The following is a 20,132-nucleotide window of genomic DNA, read 5'->3' on the forward strand; positions in this document are numbered from 1 at the left end:
GAGAAAAAGCATTTCACAAAATCCAACACTGATTCAAAATTAAAAATCTCTGCAAACTAGAAGTAGAAAGGACCTTCCTCAAATTGATAAAGAACACCTAAAAACACCTATGGCTAACATAACGGTGAGAAATTATATGCTTTCTCCTTAACATCAGGAACAAAGCACTCCTATTCAACATCATACTGGAAGTTCTAGCTAATGTAATTAAACTAAAAAAGGAAATAAAAGGTATACAGATTGAAAAGAAAGAAAACTGGCATTGTTCACAGATGACATGATTGTCTATATAGAAAATCCCAAAGAATCAACAAAAAACCTCCTGAAACTAATATGCAATTATAGCAAGGTTGAAGGACAGAAGGTTAATATACAAAAGTCAACTGATTCCCTATATCCCAGCAATAAGCAATTGGAATTTAAAAGTAAAAACACAGGACTTCCCTGGTGGCGCAGTGGTTAAGAATCTACCTGCCAATGCACCAGACACCGGTTCGAGCCCTGGCTCGGGAAGATCCCACATGCTGCGGAGCAACTAAGCCCGTGTTCCACAACTACTGAGCCTGCGTGCTGCAACTACTGAAACTGGCGAGCCTAGAGCCCATGCTCCACAACAAGAGAAGCCACCACAGTGAGAAGCCCGCGCACTGCAACGAAGACCCAACGCAGCCAAAAATAAATTAATTAAAAAAAAAGTAAAAACACAATACCATTTACATTAGCACTAAAAATAATAAAATATTTAAGAATAAGCCTAACAAAATATGTATAAGATTTACATAAGGAAAACTATAACTACTAATGAAAGAAATCAAAGAAAATCTAAATAAATAATGGAGAGATAGTCCACGTTCATGGATATAGGGCTCAATATTGTTAAGACACTAGTTTTTCCAAGTTGATCTATACATACAATTCAATCCCAAACAAATCCCAGCAAGCTATTTTGTGGATATCAACAAACTGATTCTAAAGTTTATATGGAAAGACAAAAGACCCAGAATAGCCAACACAATACTAAAGAAGCACAAAGTTGAGGAATGACATTACCTGCCTTCAGGACTTACTTAGAGCTAAAGTAACCAAGACAGTGTGGTAATGGTGAAAGAACATAGATCAATGGCAAAGAATACAGAGTTCAGAAATAAACCCAAACAAATAATCAACTATCTTTGACAAAAGAGCAAAGGCAATTCAATGGAGAAAAGAGAATCCTTTCAACAAAAAGTGCTGTAACAAATGGGCATCCACATAGTAAAAAAAAAAAAAAAAAAAAATGAAGACCATACACCATTCACAAAAATTAACTCAAAATGAATCTTAGAGCTAAATGTAAAACACAAAACTATAAAACTCCTAAAAGACAATACAGGAGACAATTAGGTGACTTGGGTTTGACAATGACCTTAAACACCAAAAGCACAATCCATGAAAGAAAAAAATTGGTAAGTCGGACTTTATTAAAATTAAAAACTTCTGCTCTGCAAAAGACACTGTTAAGAGAAATAAACAACAGACCACAGATGGGGAGAAAATATTTACAAAACCCGCATATGGTAAAGGTCTGTATCCAAAGCCTACAAAGAACTCTTAAAACTCAGCAATAAGAAAACGAACAACCGAATTTAAAAACAAACAAAAGATGTGAGCAGACATGTGTATATAGATGGAAAATAAACATATGAAAATATGCTCAACATCACATGCCATTAGAGAATTACAAATTAAAACAGTAATGAGGGACCCTGGCAGTCCAGTGATTAAGACTGCAATTCCAATGCAGGGGGCACAGGTGCGATCCCTGGTCAGGGAACTACAACCTGCATGCTGCAACTAAAAGAGCCCTCAAGATCTGCATGCCGCATGGCACGCCCCCCCCCCAAAAAAAACAGTAATGAGATTATCACTACACACCTATTGGAATGCTAAAATCAAAAAAAACCTGACAGTACTCGCTCATATGTGGAATGTAGAAAAATGATACAGATGAACTTATTTGCAAAGCCGAAACAGACACAAAGACGTAGAGAACGGACGTACGTATGGATACCAGGGAGGGAAAGGGGGTGTGGGATGAATTGGGAGATTGGGATTGACACATATACACTATGTATAAAACAGATAACTAATGAGAACCTTTTGTATAGCACAGGGAACTCTACTCAATGCTCTATGGTGACCTAACAGGAAGGAAATCCAAGAAAGAAGGGATAGGGCTTCCCTGGTGGCGCAGTGGTTGGGAGTCCGCCTGCCAATGCAGGGGACACGGGTTCGTGCCCCGGTTCGGGAGGATCCCACATGCCGCGGAGCGGCTGGGCCCGTGAGCCGTGGCCTTTGAGCCTGCACATCCGGAGCCTGTGCTCTGCAGCAGGAGAGGCCGCAGCGGTGAGAGGCCCGCATACCGAAAATAAAAAAAGAAAGAAGGGATATATGTATACATATAGCTGATTCACTTTGCTGTACAGCAGAAACTAACACAACATTGTACAACAACTATACTCCAATAAAAATTTTTTTAAAAATCTGACAGTATCAAATAGAACTGAGGATTTAATTCCCACAGCTGGTGGGAATGCCAAATGGTAGAGTGATCGTATCTCACCATACGATCCAGCAATCAGACTCCTAGGTATTTACTCAAATGAGTTGAAAACTTACATCCAAACCAAAACCTTCACATGAATGTTTATAGCAGCTTTTACTCATAACTGCCCAAAACTGAAAGCAATCAGTATGTCCTTCAATAGGTGAAAGGATAAACTGTAGTATGTCCATAAAATGGAATATTATTCCTAAATAAAAAGAAATGAGCCATCAAGCCATGAAAAGACATGAAGGAATCATAAATGAATGTTGCTAAACTAAAAAATGATACGAACACCTGGACATGAAGGAATCATAAATGAATGTTGCTAAATTAAAAAATTATATGAACATCTGGAAAAGACAAAACTATAGGCAGTAAAAAGATCAGTTTGCAAAGGGTTAAGGGGGAGAAGGGAAGGAACGAACAGGTGAAACACAGGATTTTTTAGGGTGGTGAAACTATTCTGTATGGTTCTGTAAATGGCGGATATATAACATTATACATTTGTCAAAACCTATGGAACTCTACAACATTAAGAATAAACCTTAACGCATGCAAGTTAAAAAAAAAATTAGGAAGTTAGAGGCTTCCATGAAAGAATGCAAACTGCGACAAGAAAATCTAACTATATTTCAAATGTATGAAACAACGCCACTTAAGGCAATGGGGAAAAGGTACTGACCTAAGTAACTCTGTAAATGAATGGAGTATGTAAGACTAAAGGCAGAAGAAACTGTACATGAGTTCAGTTAATAAACTTGAGTCCTACAAGGTACAGATAAACAATTCTGATACTGCTATACATGTATACTAGAACTGAAAAATTAAGATGCTTTGCAAATGGTTAGAGCCAGGTTTATAACTACTGGAGTGGAAATTTACAGATCAACAAAGGGAGTAGTCTATAATTATCCATGTAGTAATGGAATAGAGTAGGAGACATCAGTAGAAACTCATGTTTAATTTAATATAGATACAAATAGTTACATACAGAAATATTTTTAGATATGTGCATATAAATAAATTTGTATTACTATACATGAATTTATTGCTTCACTTTGTCAGCTGAGAGTTACTAAAATAAACAACACCCCAGAAGCAAGGAGCTTACCTAATACCCAAATCTTAGTTTCTGATATGATTTTCCAATAAAAGGAACCAGAGCTCAGTGAAGAAATGGGGGTACGAAATATACAAGATGAGTCTGGAGCATCTTGTAGTACCAGAAAGTAAACAAGTGCTTAAAAAGAAATCAACTGATGGGGGTTATGTCAAAAGAGCACAAGAGGGCTTTCCTGGTGGCATAGTGGTTGAGAGTCCGCCTGCCGATGCAGGGGACACGGGTTCATGCCCTGGTCCGGGAAGATCCCACATGCCGCGGAGCGGCTAGGCCCATGAGCCATGGCCGCCGAGCCTGTGCGTCCGGAGCCTGTGCTCCGCAACGGGAGAGGCCACAACAGTGAGAGGCCCGTGTACCGCAAAAAAAAAAAAGGGGGGGGGGCACAAGAGCCAAATCTGGAACAATTTCAGCAACAAAATAAACTAGTATTAGATTATAACCCAAAGGACAAAATAAGTATACATGAAGTCCAAACTGATATAATTTACTGAATAAATTAATAAATGGCAGAGACTAAGCTCCCATGCAGAATTCTGAATAAATTACATAGGTATTCTACCCTAAAGGAGGAGAGTGTAATTCCCCACTCTATGTGTGGGCTCTACAGTGGGTTACACATAGTAATTTCCTTCCAAAGAGTATAGTATGGAAAGAAGAAAAAGAAATAACTTTACAGTAGAGAAACTTGACAAACACTATCTCGACTAGGTAATCAAAGTCAAAATCAATAGTGAAAAATCATGATAATAGTTATGTACATAAAGTGATGAAAATGGCACTTTATCTCTTTGATTTTTCTCCCAAAACACCATAACCCATCTTAATCAGGAGGGGAAAAAAGAAAAATCACACAAACTCCGAGAGGGGCACCCTGCAATACACCTGACCAGTCCTCCTCAAACTATAAAAGTCATCAAAAACAAAGTCTGAGAAATTGTCACAGCCAAGAGGAGCCTGGGAGACATGACAATTAAATACAATCCTGGATGAGATCCTGGAACAGAAAAAGCACATTAGATAAAAACTAACAAAATCTGAATAAACTATGGACTACAGTAATAATAATGTATCAATGTTGGTTTATCAATTGTAATAATATACTATGTAATCATAATATTAGTTATGTAATTAATAATAGTAAAGACTGCTGGTGAGTATATGGGAACTCTCTGTACTATCTGCTTCATATTTATGTAAATCTAAAACTGCTCTAAAAACTAAAAGTCTATAACTTAGTAAAAAACAGGCAAAGTGATTACAGCATACATATTAGAAAGGAAAATGAAAAATTACTTGTTTGCAGATAAAATTACATTATCTAGATAACACCAAAGAATCAATGGAAAAAAAATACTATAAATTTAGTTTGAAAGAAATATATCAAGTTAAAATACAGAGCCTTCAAACTTAAAAGCAAAAAGCAGTTAGAAGACATAATGGAAGAAAAGACCCCACTTACAACAGGAACAAAATAAAATACTAGGCATAAACTTAAAAATGAAGTGTGTAAAACCTATGAAGAAAAATTTTAAACAATCCTAAAAGGCACATAAGTAAGCCTAAAATAAACTCAAAGGCATAGTATGTCCCTATACAGGAAGACTCATCATCATAAGGATGTCAATTCTCTCCACATTAATTTATAATTTAATTATACCCAAAAATAAGAACAAGTATTTCCCTGAAACTAGACAATAAAGGTGATTCATGCAGCTCGATATAAAAAAAAAAACCCAAAAACCCAATCAAAAAATGGGCAGAAGATCTAAATAGACATTTCTCCAAAGAAGACAAACACATGGCCAAAAAGCACATGAAAAGATGCTCATCATCACAAATCAGTAGAGAAATACAAATCAAAACTACAACGAGCTATCACCTCATACCGGTCAAAATGGCCATCATCAAAAAATCTACAAACAATAAATGCTGGAGAGGTTGTGGAGAAAAGGGAACTCTTCTACACTGTTGGTGGGAATGTAAATTGGTACAGCCACTATGGAGAACAGTATGGAGGTTCCTTAAAAAACTAAATATAGAACTACCATATGACCCAGCAATCCCACTCTTGGGCATATACCCAGAGAAAACCATAGTTCGAAAAGATACATGCACCCCAAAGTTCACTGCAACATTATTTACAGTAGCCACGACATGAAAGCAACCTAAATGTCCATCAACAGCCGAATGGATAAAGAAGATGTGGTACACATATACAATGGAATATTACTCAGCCATAAAAAAGAACAAAATAATGCCATTTGCATCAACATGGATGGACCCAGAGACTGCCATACTGAGTGAAGTAAGTCAGACACAGAAAAAAAATATCATATGATAAAACTTATATGTGGAATCTAAAAAAAGGGTACAAATGAACTTATTTACAAAACAAAAGTAGAGTCACAGATGTAGAAAACAAACTTATGGTTACTAGGGGATAAGTGGGGGGAGGGATAAATTGGGAGACTGGGATTGACATACACACACTACTATATATAAAATAGATAACTAACAAGTAATGGCCAAAAGAATCTTAAAAAAAAAAAAGAGTTGATACATGTATAACTGATTCACGTTGCTGTATACCTGAAACTAACACAACATTGTAAATCAACTATACTCGAATAAAAATTTTTTAAAAGGGTGATATAATTCACATAGTTAATAAAGTTTATATAAAAAATTAAGCCAGCCCCAAAACCCTGAAAAAGAACAAAAGAGCAACAAGGGAGGACTAGACCCTACAAGATGTTAAAGCAGATTATGAAGTCTTTATGATTAAAACAGTGGAGGATTTTTTTTTTTTTTCCTCTCCTTTTGCGGTACGCGGGCCTCTCACTGTTGTGGCCTCTCCCGTTGCGGAGCACAGGCTCCGGACGCGCAGGCTCAGCGGCCATGGCTCATGGGCCCAGACACTCCACGGCATGTGGGATCCTCTCGGACCGGGGCACGAACCCACGTCCCCTGCATCAGCAGGCAGACTAAACCACTGCACCACCAGGGAAGCCCAACAGTGGAGGATTTTATACATAAATAGACATTTGGGAACAAAAGAGAAATTATCAAAATAAAAGTTCATAAAAGTCAATAAATGAGCAAGGTAGCATCACAAGTCAGTGGGGAAAATACGAAATTCATAATAAGTGATGTTGAAATAACTGGACAGCCATTTGGAAACATGATTAAATTTATACCTCACTCTTGTATATCAGATTAAATTTCAAATGGATCAGAAAATTAAATATAAAGTACAAAAACATAAGTACTAGAAGAAAACACACGTAAATCCATTACAACTTGACACTGAGAACACATCCCCTATATATCAATTCAAAATCCAGAAAAAAAAGAAAAAAAAAGTAAAACCTAACAATTGAACTAAACAGAAATACAACTTTCAGAAAAGAAAAAATGAAACTGTCCGTATTTGCAGATGGCATGATTTGTCACATGGAAAACCCCAAGGAATTTACCAAAAACAAACAACAAACAGAAAAAACTTCCTAGAACTTGAGTTCAGCAATGTCACAGGATACAAGATCAATAACAGTCAACTGCATTTCTACATTCTAACAATAAATAAGTGGAATCCAAAATTAAAACCACAAAACCATTTACAATGGTTTCAAAGGAAATAAATATAAATATAGCAAAACATGTAAGGAGGCTCTCTGCCCTAAAAGTTACAAAATGCTAATGAAAGAAATTAAAGACAACCTAAATAAATGGAAAGATATATCATATTCATGGACTGAAAGACTCAACATAGTAAAGATGACATAGGAAAAAATAATAGAATTGTAAAATTATGGAAGTTACAATCCATCCCATAAATCAAATTTGAACTGGAAATAGCAGTATAAACTCAAGATATTTTTCTCTTAAAAAAATATTTATTTCCTAGCTATGTCCCCTAAAAGGGTCTAAAAGAAATGACAATCCAGTAACAACACACATTCCTAGTTTCCAGTTGTGAACTGTAAACATCAATCCCTCATCAGGGCATGATAAACAAAGGATACCTTGCCATACCAAAAAGCAAGAAAACAAAGATTAATGAGGTCATGTCAAAAGAACACAGGAGCGGCAAGCCTGAAGGGGCTCCCATTTGCCAAAGACGGAACAATCTGGCACCAAAAAGAATGACTACTGAAATTTTTAAAAATACAATGAATACATAAAAAGTCCAAGGTTCATAAATGCTTTTCTTTTTAAAAAAGAAAAAGTCAGACACCTGGAGGTATATATCAACACATTACTTTGAAAATTGGTCATTACAAGGAATAAAGCATTTATCTTGCTTTTCCAATAAAACTATTTCAGAGCAACCAAAAAGCTCTAATGAATGAAGGAGAATTCTATACAAAAAAAATTCCAGCTAATAAATGTGAAAGGAATGGCAGACTCAAGAAAAATCCAATATTGGTAACTTCAACGAACTAGCTTATTCTAACAATGGTTATTTTGGAGATTAAAACTATTAATGAAAGGTGGATGGGAAACTCTACCATAAAGGGATCAAGCTGTCACCCCCAGACTTTGCGTCTCTTGAAGTGATACAAAATCAAAGTACGTGGCACCACCTAGGGAAGAGTCTTTAAAAAAAGAAAAAAAGGACCCAAAATCTAAAGAAGTCTTTCCGTATTAACTCCCAATCAATACAAAGTATGACAGAGGAATTAGTCAAATGCTACTACAAAGAAGCAACTGGACATATCCAGAATGTGGGAGCCTCTTCAGAACAAACGACCTGGTTTCTTCAACAAATCAATGGATGAAAGAAAAACTGTTGGAGAATAGTAAGAATAGTTAAGACTATTCTTGATGAAAATAATTTTAAAGGGCTACAACAAAAAATACAATGAGTGGATCCTGATTCAGATAAACTATAAGAAGTCATTTTTTTAACAGAGAAAACTGAAAATGGACTAGGTATTAGGTATTACTAAAGAACTATTGCTAAATATGTTAGGTAAAATAAAGGCATTGTGGTTCTAAGAAAAATTGTCTCTAGCAGGGAAATTCAAAGGTGGCCCCAAATGACCCCTACCTCCTGGTATTCCATGCCCTTGTGTAATCCCTAGTAACTTGCTTCTAACCAACAGAATATGCAGCAAAAGTAATGGGATATCATTTCTGGGACTAGGCTACAGAAAACTGTGACTTTCATCTGTTAGCATAATCTTCCTACTCTCTCCCTTGCTGGCTTTGATGAAGCAAAACACCACTTTGTGGAGGCCCACATGGCAATGAAAAGAGGCAGCCTCTGGCCAACTGTTTTCAAGAAAATGAATTCTGCCAATAATCACATAAACTTGGAAACAGATTCTTCCCCACTCAAGATAACAGATGAAACCCCAACCCTGGTCAACACTTTGACTTAGGAGCCATATAAGAAACCTGAAGCAGAGGTTGACCCTATAAACTATGAGATCTTGACCCTATAAACTATGAGATAATAAATGTATTGTTTGAAGCTGCTAAGTTTGCAGTACTTTGTTAGGGAGCAATCAATAACTAACATAATGTCCTCTTTTTAATGCATACCAAAATATTTAAGAATTAAATGACATAACATATTTATCATAAAATACACCAGAAGAAAGAAAAAGAGGTGGTGGAAAGAGACTGAAGAAAAAAAAAAGGCAAGCAAAATGTTGATAATTGTTGAAGGTGGGAACATTAGAATTCACTTTTCTCTACTGCTGGGTATGCTGGGGAAATGTTCATTGAAAGGTTTTTTGAGGGCTTCCCTGGTGGCGCAGTGGTTGAGAGTCTGCCTGCCGATGCAGGGGACACGGGTTCGTGCCCCAGTCCGGGAAGATCCCACATGCCGCGGAGCGGCTAGGCCCGTGAGCCATGGCCGCTGAGCCTGCGTGTCTGGAGCCTGTGCTCCGCAAAGGGAGAGGCCACAACAGTGAGAGGCATGCGTACCACCAAAAAAAAAAAAAAAAGGTTTTTTGAAAGAATGAATGAGGTAGCCGTGACAGCAAATATACCCAACTCTTTGGAGTTTAGCTGTGTAGAGAAGCAGATAAATGGGAGACGTGGGGTTAACACAAAGTTTTTAAAAGATTGGTGAAAGTTGGTCTGATGGACACTTAATTATGGGCAGGGGTAGGAACTGAGTGGTTGATAATATAGGAAAGAAGAGTTAACTGAATGAACAAAATGAGAACAGGATCTAAAGTATAAGAGAAAAAACTAATCTAAAATGATCTCTCCCATTTTAACAGATAAAAAGATGGAGAAAATGACAACAGATCAATTTTATAGCACTAAGTATAACCTGGACATATAATAATTTCACTTTCATTGACAACAAATTTATATTAAGTCTAAATGAGATCTAAAATTGTCTCACATTGTTAATATGCTCCAGTCATGTAGAGAATATGACTGAATTTATAAAGATGTGGATTTTAAACTCAGTTCTAATGCTTACTTCATAAATGACCTTGATTAAGCTATTACACTCTTATTGGCCTTAGTGTGCATTTATAAATTAATACCTACACTACACTTTGAAGAGTCATTGTTGAGAATTATAGGATGTCAATGATCTAGTAAATGGTAGGCCATCTGCTTACCATCACTCAGAGAAAAACTCTACTCTGCTTATTATTACCAAGCACTTGAAAATGTCTGAGACTATAGTAGTTACCTCTAAGGACTCAAAGCACATAGGGAACATATACCTACATACACGCTCTACACAAAGAACTGCGGCAACCATGGGGGAAAAGAGAACGGGAATGAAATAAACAAACATTCCTATATGGAAGAATGGTAAACTAGGAAACTCTCACTGGCCAAAAATCAACTTGGAAAGCTAGCAAATGTGGTTTGGTGTCTGCACCCACCCCCCCAAAACAAAAAAATTTGCTGAGACATTCATATAAAAATAGTTCTCATTTGCTGAATATCTGAGAAGGCTGACTCATCAATCGTTTCTGAAATTAAACATTAGCACCTTCAGAATACATTTCAAGACTAAGAACGGCCCCTTTCTACCTAACGCAAAGACTATTAAAGTTGGACATGATCTGGGAAAGGTTTACTGCTGCTTAATATGCACGCTCTTCAAATCTCAGACAAAATAACAATATACCCACAAAGGAATCAGAAAGATGTAAGATATCAAACTGTTTGCAAGCACCTTCAAAGGTTTCATTTATATGGAAATAATTTTATGGAAATAATCACTATCATCTTCTGATAAATGAAGTCCTCAAAGTATCTTTGCTGGGCAACAATTTAGTTTAATTTGAGTCACTTCATGTGTCATTCATTTTTAAAAACTATTCTGTAATACTCCATGCTATCCTGTGCAAAAAAAGACCTTAAGCATCTGATCCTCTTGGTTTGTATGAAAATAAATAAAAGGCTAGAGAAACTAATGACTGATCCAAAAATAGCAATTAATTGATGACAGAACCGGGATTAGAGCCCCAATCTCCTGTCCTTGTTCACTGTTCTCTCTATACTACACTATTTCAATTTTCTTCATGTTTTCCTTTGTACCAGATCTAACTTTCCCCCCCAGCTTAATGTAGTGATTTAAACTGTACTAATGGTGAGAGGTCAAACCAATATTAACTAATCCAGAACTTCATTTTGTGAGAATTCTCCCCTTATCCTCATAACAGGTTAACTTTGACCAAGGCCTAAGTCCTATGGCAAAGCATTTTTCAAACTCTGTTCCTCAGAGAGACTCTACAGGATCTGAGCTTTATAAAAATATTTTTTAAATATTTTACACTAACCTTAAAACTATTAAAAAATTCAAAAATATTATAGGCCAAATATTACTACAATGGATACCACCCTCCACAAAAACTTGCCTACCTTGTTTTTGTGCCAACTTTAGAGTAAAATTTCTCCTGACATCTCTGTATCTCTAGAACTTTTCAAAGTATGTCACTGATTAATACTGCTGTAATTGTATGCCAGTCTTTTAAAAATTCAGTTCTACGTATGTCTGTACATGTAAATTTCACAAATAAATTAACAACTATAACATAATTAATAACTGAACAAGGTTCAGAACTGACTGGTTTTTATGCTTTCCTCAAGGATTAGCAAGACGTCATATGGCAAGTCTCATTACAGACCACTGTAGCACAGAATTTGAATTAGAATGCTGTTCTGACTTTATAAAATTATTATATGGAATGTGAGCAGTTTGGTGGTATTAACTTTGAAAACAAGTTTATTACAAGTGATAATCAACTTTCCTTATTTAATTTTCAGATGACCCACACTTTTGTATCTTATATGCCTAGAGCTCTGTCTTTCCTTTATCAAATTCAGAATGCTCATCAGTTGATCCAACCAATAGTTCAAGCTATTGTGCCAGCCGATATAACGCATGCCGACATGCCCCGTATGCCAGCCAGCATTTGTTTCCAAAGCACTGCCATCTTTATAGTTCAGTGTCCATTTTTACAATCTTTCAAATATTTTACTGCGTTTCTCCTATTATTTTATAAGAATGGAAAATGAAAATACAAAAGTCTACTAGTAACATTAATTCAACCGAAACAATAATGGGCATCATAAGGTAATCTAAATGAAGAAAACTTCAGACACTAAGTAGACGCAGCTAGCTTAAAAATAAAGGAAATGCTGAGAACAACAGTTAAAAGATCGTATCAAAAGCTGAAGTATAGGTGTGCCAATTATGGATTTACTCACTCTCACTTCTAAACTCATCCTTTTTGCCTCTTCTTGGAAATGGATATGGGCTCTTTAAGTATTTTTCCTTGGTCAGCTGGCACAACGTTAAGTTTTGTCAGTAGAGTGGGGGCAGGAGAGTCATCTCAGGACACAGTGGGTGTCTTTGCTTCCTCCCTCATGAACTGAGGGGTGTTTTTGTTTCCTAGTTCAGGTATCCTTGCCCAAAAGACTCCCTCAGCACATGTAGCTTTCTCCAGCTCTCAGTTTCTACAGTACAGATGCTTCTCTAGCATCCTACTCCTAGAGTATACACGGCTCCCCCAAAGCCCAGCTGATGTATGCATGCAAGCAGCTTCTCTAGCACCAAGTTCCTACATCAGAATGTATATTACTTGTGGGTACTTTTTTTAGTCTCTTCACATTTAGTAGGCCTTTTCAAACTAATGAATGACTTGAACCCTTCTTGAGCGCAGAAATTTTTTCTTTTCTTTTTTTTAATTTCTTCTCTATTTCTTCTGGTATCTTTCTAGACTTATTAGGTAGAGGTGCTGGGCTGCTGTATCACGTTGTACTTTGCACAAGATCCCACTGAGGAGGAAAAGCTGAAATCCAGCCTGAGTCCCACTTACCAAGTCCTGCATCCTGATTAAAAACCATCACTTTCTCACTAAGCCATGTGCTGTGAAAATGAGCAAGTGGACCTTCTGGATCAAGGCTAACCTCCAGGTCTCAAATTTTAACTATTTTCCTTATCTTTTTCCTTTTGTTCTAGATTTCAGATCACTTGCTATGTGTATGTATGTAATTAATGAAAAAAAAACAGATGTGTATGTACATAACTATAGAAAAATTACCATTTTTGTGGGAGCTTCATCGTAAGTCTAGTATCTTGGGCCTAGGCCCAAAAGAATAGATTGTTTCATGACCTGGGGGCCTCAGGATTTTTTAAAGCTCCCCAACTAATTTGAATGTGCAAACAAGATTGGGATCTACTGCTGTCAGTTAATGGTACTCAAGCTTTTTTGCTCAAATATTCCCTAAAATAATTTTGAAAATCTATGCATACTCTTACCATTTTTAAGTTGGCAAGCAAAATTTTTCATAGCTTATAATGATTACAAAACTTGTATTTTCCGGTGTACTCTAAATATTGTCATTTTAAATAAAGCTATTATGTTTGTTCTTTCAACAGTACCAACAGAATAAAAACATCATCTATTTTTTAAAAGTACAGCTTCTTCCCATACAGTCAAAAATTTATATTATTCTTGCTTTTCCTTAAACTTTCCCTACAGAATTTTAAGTAATGTAGTAATTCTTTTATGCTGCAGGGTCTTTTATATTTCACTCTATATGACCTCTCTGGAAAAAACTATAAATTAAACTTTTTTGGCTTTGATCAAGAAAGTTAAAAAATTTCTTTTGGATGCTATTAGAAGTACACTATTGACCAAAACAATATAAACATATTATGCACTTTGACAGATAATGATTAAATATGGAGCAAAATGGTATTAATAGTGATTCTCAAAGATATGGGCAGGATTTTTTCTGTTTTTTACAATTATTTCATGTATATACAGATGAATATCACTGTTAGAATAAAAATGAGATTCAGCATCAAGTCTATATCTGTTTTTATAGATGTATGCATTGAAAACCTTGCTTATACAAATACATGGGAACAGAAGGAATTTCTGCTAGTACTATTTATTTTTTGACTACCTTCTGAATTATACGTCAAAAAATCACATAGGGCTTCCGTGGTGGCGCAGTGGTTGACAGTCCGCCTGCCGATGCAGGGGACACGGGTTTGTGCCCCGGTCTGGGAAGAATCCACATGCCGGGAGCGGCTGGGCCGGTGAGCCATGGCCGCTGAGCCTGCGCATTGGAGCCTGTGCGCCGCAACGGGAGAGACCACAACAGTGAGAGGCCCGCGTACCCCAAAAAAAAAAAAAATCACATAATGAGCTATCATTAAAAATTACTTTTTATGATCTACCAACAGACAAGTTGATTACGTCTTCCTTCTGTTTCCTTTAAAAAGAAAGAATTGAGGACACCCCTGGTGGTCCAGTGGTTAATACTCCGTGCTTCCAATGCAAGAGGCACAGGCTCAATCCCTGGTTGGGGAACTGGGATCCCACATGCCGTGTGGTGTGGCCAAAAAAATAAATAAAAAAGAACTTGAGAGCCACCTATTTTACAAGAGGATTTTTGTTTTTCCAGTCGTTCACTTTCTCAATTTCAATACCAACTTTTGTAACAGTCCTTTGGCACTCTGAAGATTTTTACACTCCATGGAATAGATGAGAGGCATGCCTCTTTTGCAATCATGAAATAGGATATGGGACAGCTAGAAGTCTTCAAAGTGCAGGCAAATCACCTGGAGTTCTTGTTAAAAATGCAGATTATGACTCAGTAGGTCTGGGGTGGGTCTGAGATTCTGCATTTCTAACAAGCAACTAGTAAAGGCATTCCTGCTGGTGAGTGGGCCACACTTTTGAGTAGCAAGGGCCTAAACCACAGGCAAGTTCTCAGGCTGATCAATTTTTAAGAGAGAATATACAATAACAATAGATCAGGAAATCGAATCCTTTAAAACTATTTTTACCTATGTATCCCTTGGAAAGTGTACATGAACTCCCTGGGGTAAGCATGCCCCAATGTGAAGACTGCTGCTCAAAATTAAATACTAAAAATGGAAATTATTGGCTCTTAAGAATGTTTAAAAAGGGCTCCCCTGGTGGCGCAGTGGTTGAGAGTCTGCCTGCCAATGCAGGGGACACGGGTTCGTGTCCCGGTCCGGGAAGATCCCACATGCCGCGAAGCGGCTGGGCCCGTGAGCCATGGCCGCTGAGCCGGCGCGTCCGGAGCCTGTGCTCCGCAACGGGAGAGGCCACAACAGTGAGAGGCCCGCGTACCGCAAAAAAAAAAAAAAAAAAAAAAAAGAATGTTAAAAAAAATTTTTTTTAGTTTAATTGAAGTATAGTTGATTTACAATGTTGTGTTTAATTTCTGCTGTAAAGTAACTCAGTTATACATATATATATTCTTTTTCATATTCTCTTCCATTATGGTTTATCACAGGATACTGAATATAGTTCCCTGTGCTATACAGTAGGACCTTGTTGTTTATCAAGAGTGTTTAAATTTTTAAATTTTAAACCACTGACTTTAGTCACATCACTTTTCCACTTAAAATTATTTGATGGCTCCTCACTTTCCAAAAAATAAAATTCAAACTCACTAACATGGGGTTAAGATCCTTTAATTTGTGTTTATAAACGAACAAGCAAATCACATGCACTCACACACAACCTCTACTTTTTTTGTTGTTGTTTAAATGTATTAATTTGTTAAAATAAAATAAAATTTAAAACTTTGGGCAATGTCCAGAGAAAAGCCATTAAAAAATAGAAATCAACACAATTACTACATCCCAAAGATAATCACTGTTAAGACTTTAGTAAATTTCTTTGCAGTTTTTTCTATATGCATAAGCATACAAAAGGGGGTGGGTGTGTGTGTTTAAAGGTAAATCAGAGCAACCCATTTAATAAGGCATTGTGTTTTTTTTGATCTGTGGGTCTTTTACATGCTATTATATCTGGAAGATTTTCTCTACATAATTAAAAAATATTCTAAAACTTACTTTTTTTTTTTTTCTTGTGGTACGCGGGCCTCTCACTGTTGTGGCCTCTCTCGTTGCAGAGCACAGGCTCCAGACGCACAGGCTCGGCGGCCATGGCTCACGGGCCTACCCGCTCCACAGCATGTGGGATCTTCCCGGACCAGGGCACGAACCCGTGTCCCCTGCATCGGCAGGCGGACTCTCAACCACTGCGCCACCAATGAAGCCCTAAAACTTACTTTTTAATAGCAGCCTAATAGCCCATCATAATTCAAGGACATCTCAAAAACATTGTTCTACTAAATCTAGTAAATCTAATGGCAATAGTAACATTTCTATCAATAGTATTAGATACTTGCTAGAGGATTAATTTGCAATTCATGCATTACATTTTGGATAAATATAAACATAATCACTGCCCTAAATGCACTGGAAAAGCAGGTTAGAATACCGTAAAAAATTCATAATATCTTACTAAATTTCCTCAAAAGAATAAAATAAAATTCAAAGAGTTCTGTTTTTATTACACTTAAATTTCTGCAATAGGGAGCGGCAAATCTCCTAAATGTACATTGATAAGTTAATGCTTATTTCTCCTAATATGCAAAATCATAAAGTATAAATAAATAGAGGGGAGGAGTTCACTGTCAAATAATGGGTAGGATAACTGTTAGCTGTTCAGAGGGGAATAGAATATAGCAAGTGACTTTGGAACACCATCAGCCAAGCCACCTTCAGTAAACAGTATCTTTTGTAACTGTATGTATGAAACAAACCTGAATAAAAAGAAAAAGATTTACTTAAAGTACTACAAACTGGTGATTCTGGAGAGAAATATGGGCAGGGACACCAGTCCACATATATAATATATAAGGAAGAAGTACCTGACCAATGATCCAGCCTGTATCAACTGCCCTGTATACTGTCTGGGAAAAGTCTACCTCCAAGCATCTTCCTGGTTCTGATATGCTCACTAACTCAACAAAGGCCAAATGTTAACCCAATTTCCCAAATAGTTGTTGAATATGCACAAGGGTAAAGATAAATTCCTGCGTTCAAGAAACACGAAGAATGGTGAAATAAATTAGATCTGTACACAAAGGAAATGATAGCTCATTTACCTCTTCCAAGAAGTCTCTCCTCAAGCCCATGCCAACAGTAGAAGTTCCATTCTCTGAATCTCACCTCTAATTTCTGTAGCATTTACTGCTTTTATCACTCACCTGAACTTAGCTTTTCCTACCTTCTATTGTCCTATTATAGGTACAGATAGTTCATCACCAGAAATTCTCTCTCATAACTTCAAATAGGCTTGGCTATTATTCAGGAGTTAGAGGCACCCAATAATTTGTTTATGGCACAGATAGCCAAAAATGTGAAAAGCCATAATTGTGACTCAAATACCACAATGTAGCAATAAAAATAAAAAACAAAGTTTTCTTTAACCTGTCACCCATAGTAGCATTTTAGGTTGTAGAAAATGGAGATGATAGATGTCAAGACTTAAACTTTCAGACCTAGATATGTGAATTTTCTAATCATCTAAAATTCTAAATTCTAGGAGAAACTATTCTGTCATACTTGAAGTTATTTTCAGCTCTTTTAAAATCTATGCCTCAGTTTGTTTACGGAAAGAATTCATAAACAAGTTTCATAAATATCTTCCAGTCAATACTTCACATGTTAACTATATAAATTTTAGAAAAAAATATACCAACTTTCAACTAACATCCCCACCATGAACTACTTACCAAAGTATGTGTGAATGTATGTATGTCTCCATGTAAGTATGTACACTGATAGGCAGGTAAATAACTTAAAAGATGAAGACATGGAGCCAGTCCATAGACATGCATTCTGAACAAAAATAAAAGAAGATAAAAGACTAGCTCAACTGTCACAGAAAGTTCTCAAAGTAAAAGACTTGAAGTCAAGTGATTTGCTATCTAATTCCAGGTGGTCACTTTCCTTACAGGGCTTCAATTCATATGCACTAATCAGTTTGATACTACCTCAATAACAGAGGGGGGGGGAAATCAACCAAGAACAGCCTGACAGTTCCTTAAACAGTTAAACATAGAATTACTATATGACCCAGAAATTCCACTCCTAGGCATTTACCCAAAAGATATGAAAACATATAACCACACAAAAAACTTGTACACAAATGTTTACAGCAGCCAAAAAAGGGGATACAACCTAGATGCCCATCTACTAATGAATGGGTAAAAATGTGGTATACCCATATAATAGAATATTACCTGCCATAAAAAGGATGTAGTATTGCTAAATGCTACAACATAAATAACCTTAAAAACACTATGCTAAATGAAAGGAGCCAATCACAAAGATTACATATTCTATGACTTCATTTATACGAAATGTCCAGAATCTATAGAGACAGAAAGTAAATCAGTGGTTGCTCAGGGATAAGAAAGTAAGCAGATCATAACAAAGGGTATAGTTTCTTTTTGAGATTATGAAAACGTTCTAAAATTGACTGCAGTGATGGTTGCACATATCCATGAACATACTAAAAACCACTGAACTACACTTTTTAAGTAGCTGAATGCATGGGATGCAAATTACCAAACCAAAAACATTACTATGTTAAAAAGTCAACTAACTTTTTATATTACTTTTCCTATTTTCTATTAAATACTTATATTTAAGGAATTGGAGGAAATGATCCTTATCCTAAAGTTAATCAAAATATTGGCAATATACTCTAAAACTATTAAAAGCTATTAGCCAAATCAGATTCTGTAATAAACTAAGCTTTAAAGTTCTCGAGGTCTCATTAGAAAGACTGCCCATAATAATATAAATAACCTTAATAATAAAAACTTTTTAAAATAGCAAGATAGATAAGAAGCTTTCTCTTCCAAGTTCTTCCAAATGCAATATCCCCACCCCAAGATAACCAATTTCACTTAAAATATTCTCTGAAATTGCTAAAAACTATGAAAACCATGAAAGTTTATAGCACGGATTTAAAACTTATTATTAAAACTAAATATTTTAATATTTTTAACATGGCCAGTATATGACTCCATCTAACCCCAAAACAAAACTCTATTAAAAGAAGAAAAGTAGTCTAAATGCTTAATTAACTCATGTATGCATTTAATAAACACCAGGCTGGACTACAATGATGAGGGGGGAAATTTTCATAGTCCTTATGGAGCTTGTGGTCTAGCTGGGGGGGTACAGCTATTAAGCAAACAATTATACAAATAAATTCATAATTATAAACTATATAAAGTGATATATGAGAAGGGTATATATTTGTATGAAAGCATTTAACTGTAGGGGTGGGGAAGGGGTGCCAGACTTCTTTGGTGGGACAGGGGTTAAGTCAGACTTTGCTGTGAGTGACATTCTAGCTGATAGCTGAAGAATAAATAGGAATTAGGTTTTAGGGCTCTTCTGATCAAACTACTTAGATCAAAAGGGAAGAAAGGGGACAATGAGAAGAAGGGGAAAGGGGACATACTCAAGGATGCTTAAAATAACTTAACATTTCTATTTATACAAAACAACATGCCTTAACAAGTACATAGGTGATAACTATAATAAATACCAGTCATATTGAAGAAATATAAGGATATTTAAAAAGTATTAAATACTAACAGTATTTACAAACCAAAAAATTTACATTACACCCAAGTATCTTCCTTCTGAACAATGCCTTCACATAAATATTCCCATGCAAGTTCTAAAAAAAAAAAAGGTAAATAATATAAAAATCACATTATAGGAAGGGAAAATAACTATATACTATGACAAAGATAAAACTCTCAATTTCTGGACCTCATAAACAAGTCTCAAAAGAGAATTATGAATCATCAATAAAACCAAGAATAAATCAAATTTTAGTCAGTTAGTATTTAAAACAATTGCTAACAAATAATGTTATTCATAGTCCCTAATTTTTCCCATCAGATATTAGGAATAAGCAGTTAAGGTGTCAAAAGGCAAAATGAAGGAAAACACTGTGCAAAAAAATCTGGGGCCCAAGTGTTAGGATAGTACATTAACATAACCATGAGGAATTCATAAGCCTAGAAAATATAAGTCTATTTCATAAGAACTAAACACAGAAAGAT

The 20,132-nt window shown here is 36.0% G+C and overlaps 1 protein-coding gene across 9 annotated transcripts in view; it reads right to left on the reverse strand.

Moving 5' to 3' along the window:
• The window catches only part of MKLN1 (muskelin 1), a 360,180-nt gene that overhangs the window by 159,567 nt on the left and 180,481 nt on the right, over nt 1-20,132 (reverse strand). The window contains exon 2 of one of the 9 annotated variants that reach the window (XM_060156648.1): nt 19,687-19,741. The exons of 7 other annotated variants lie outside the window; for them this stretch is intronic. In XM_060156648.1, the coding sequence (XP_060012631.1) occupies nt 19,687-19,741 (55 nt within the window). Of the gene's footprint in view, nt 1-19,656; nt 19,742-20,132 lie in introns of those variants that run through there. One more of the 9 variants, XM_060156655.1, reaches the window with a different exon arrangement.

This window comes from Lagenorhynchus albirostris, chromosome 8, assembly GCF_949774975.1.
Source record: "Lagenorhynchus albirostris chromosome 8, mLagAlb1.1, whole genome shotgun sequence".
NCBI classification, from domain to species: Eukaryota; Metazoa; Chordata; class Mammalia; order Artiodactyla; family Delphinidae; genus Lagenorhynchus; species Lagenorhynchus albirostris.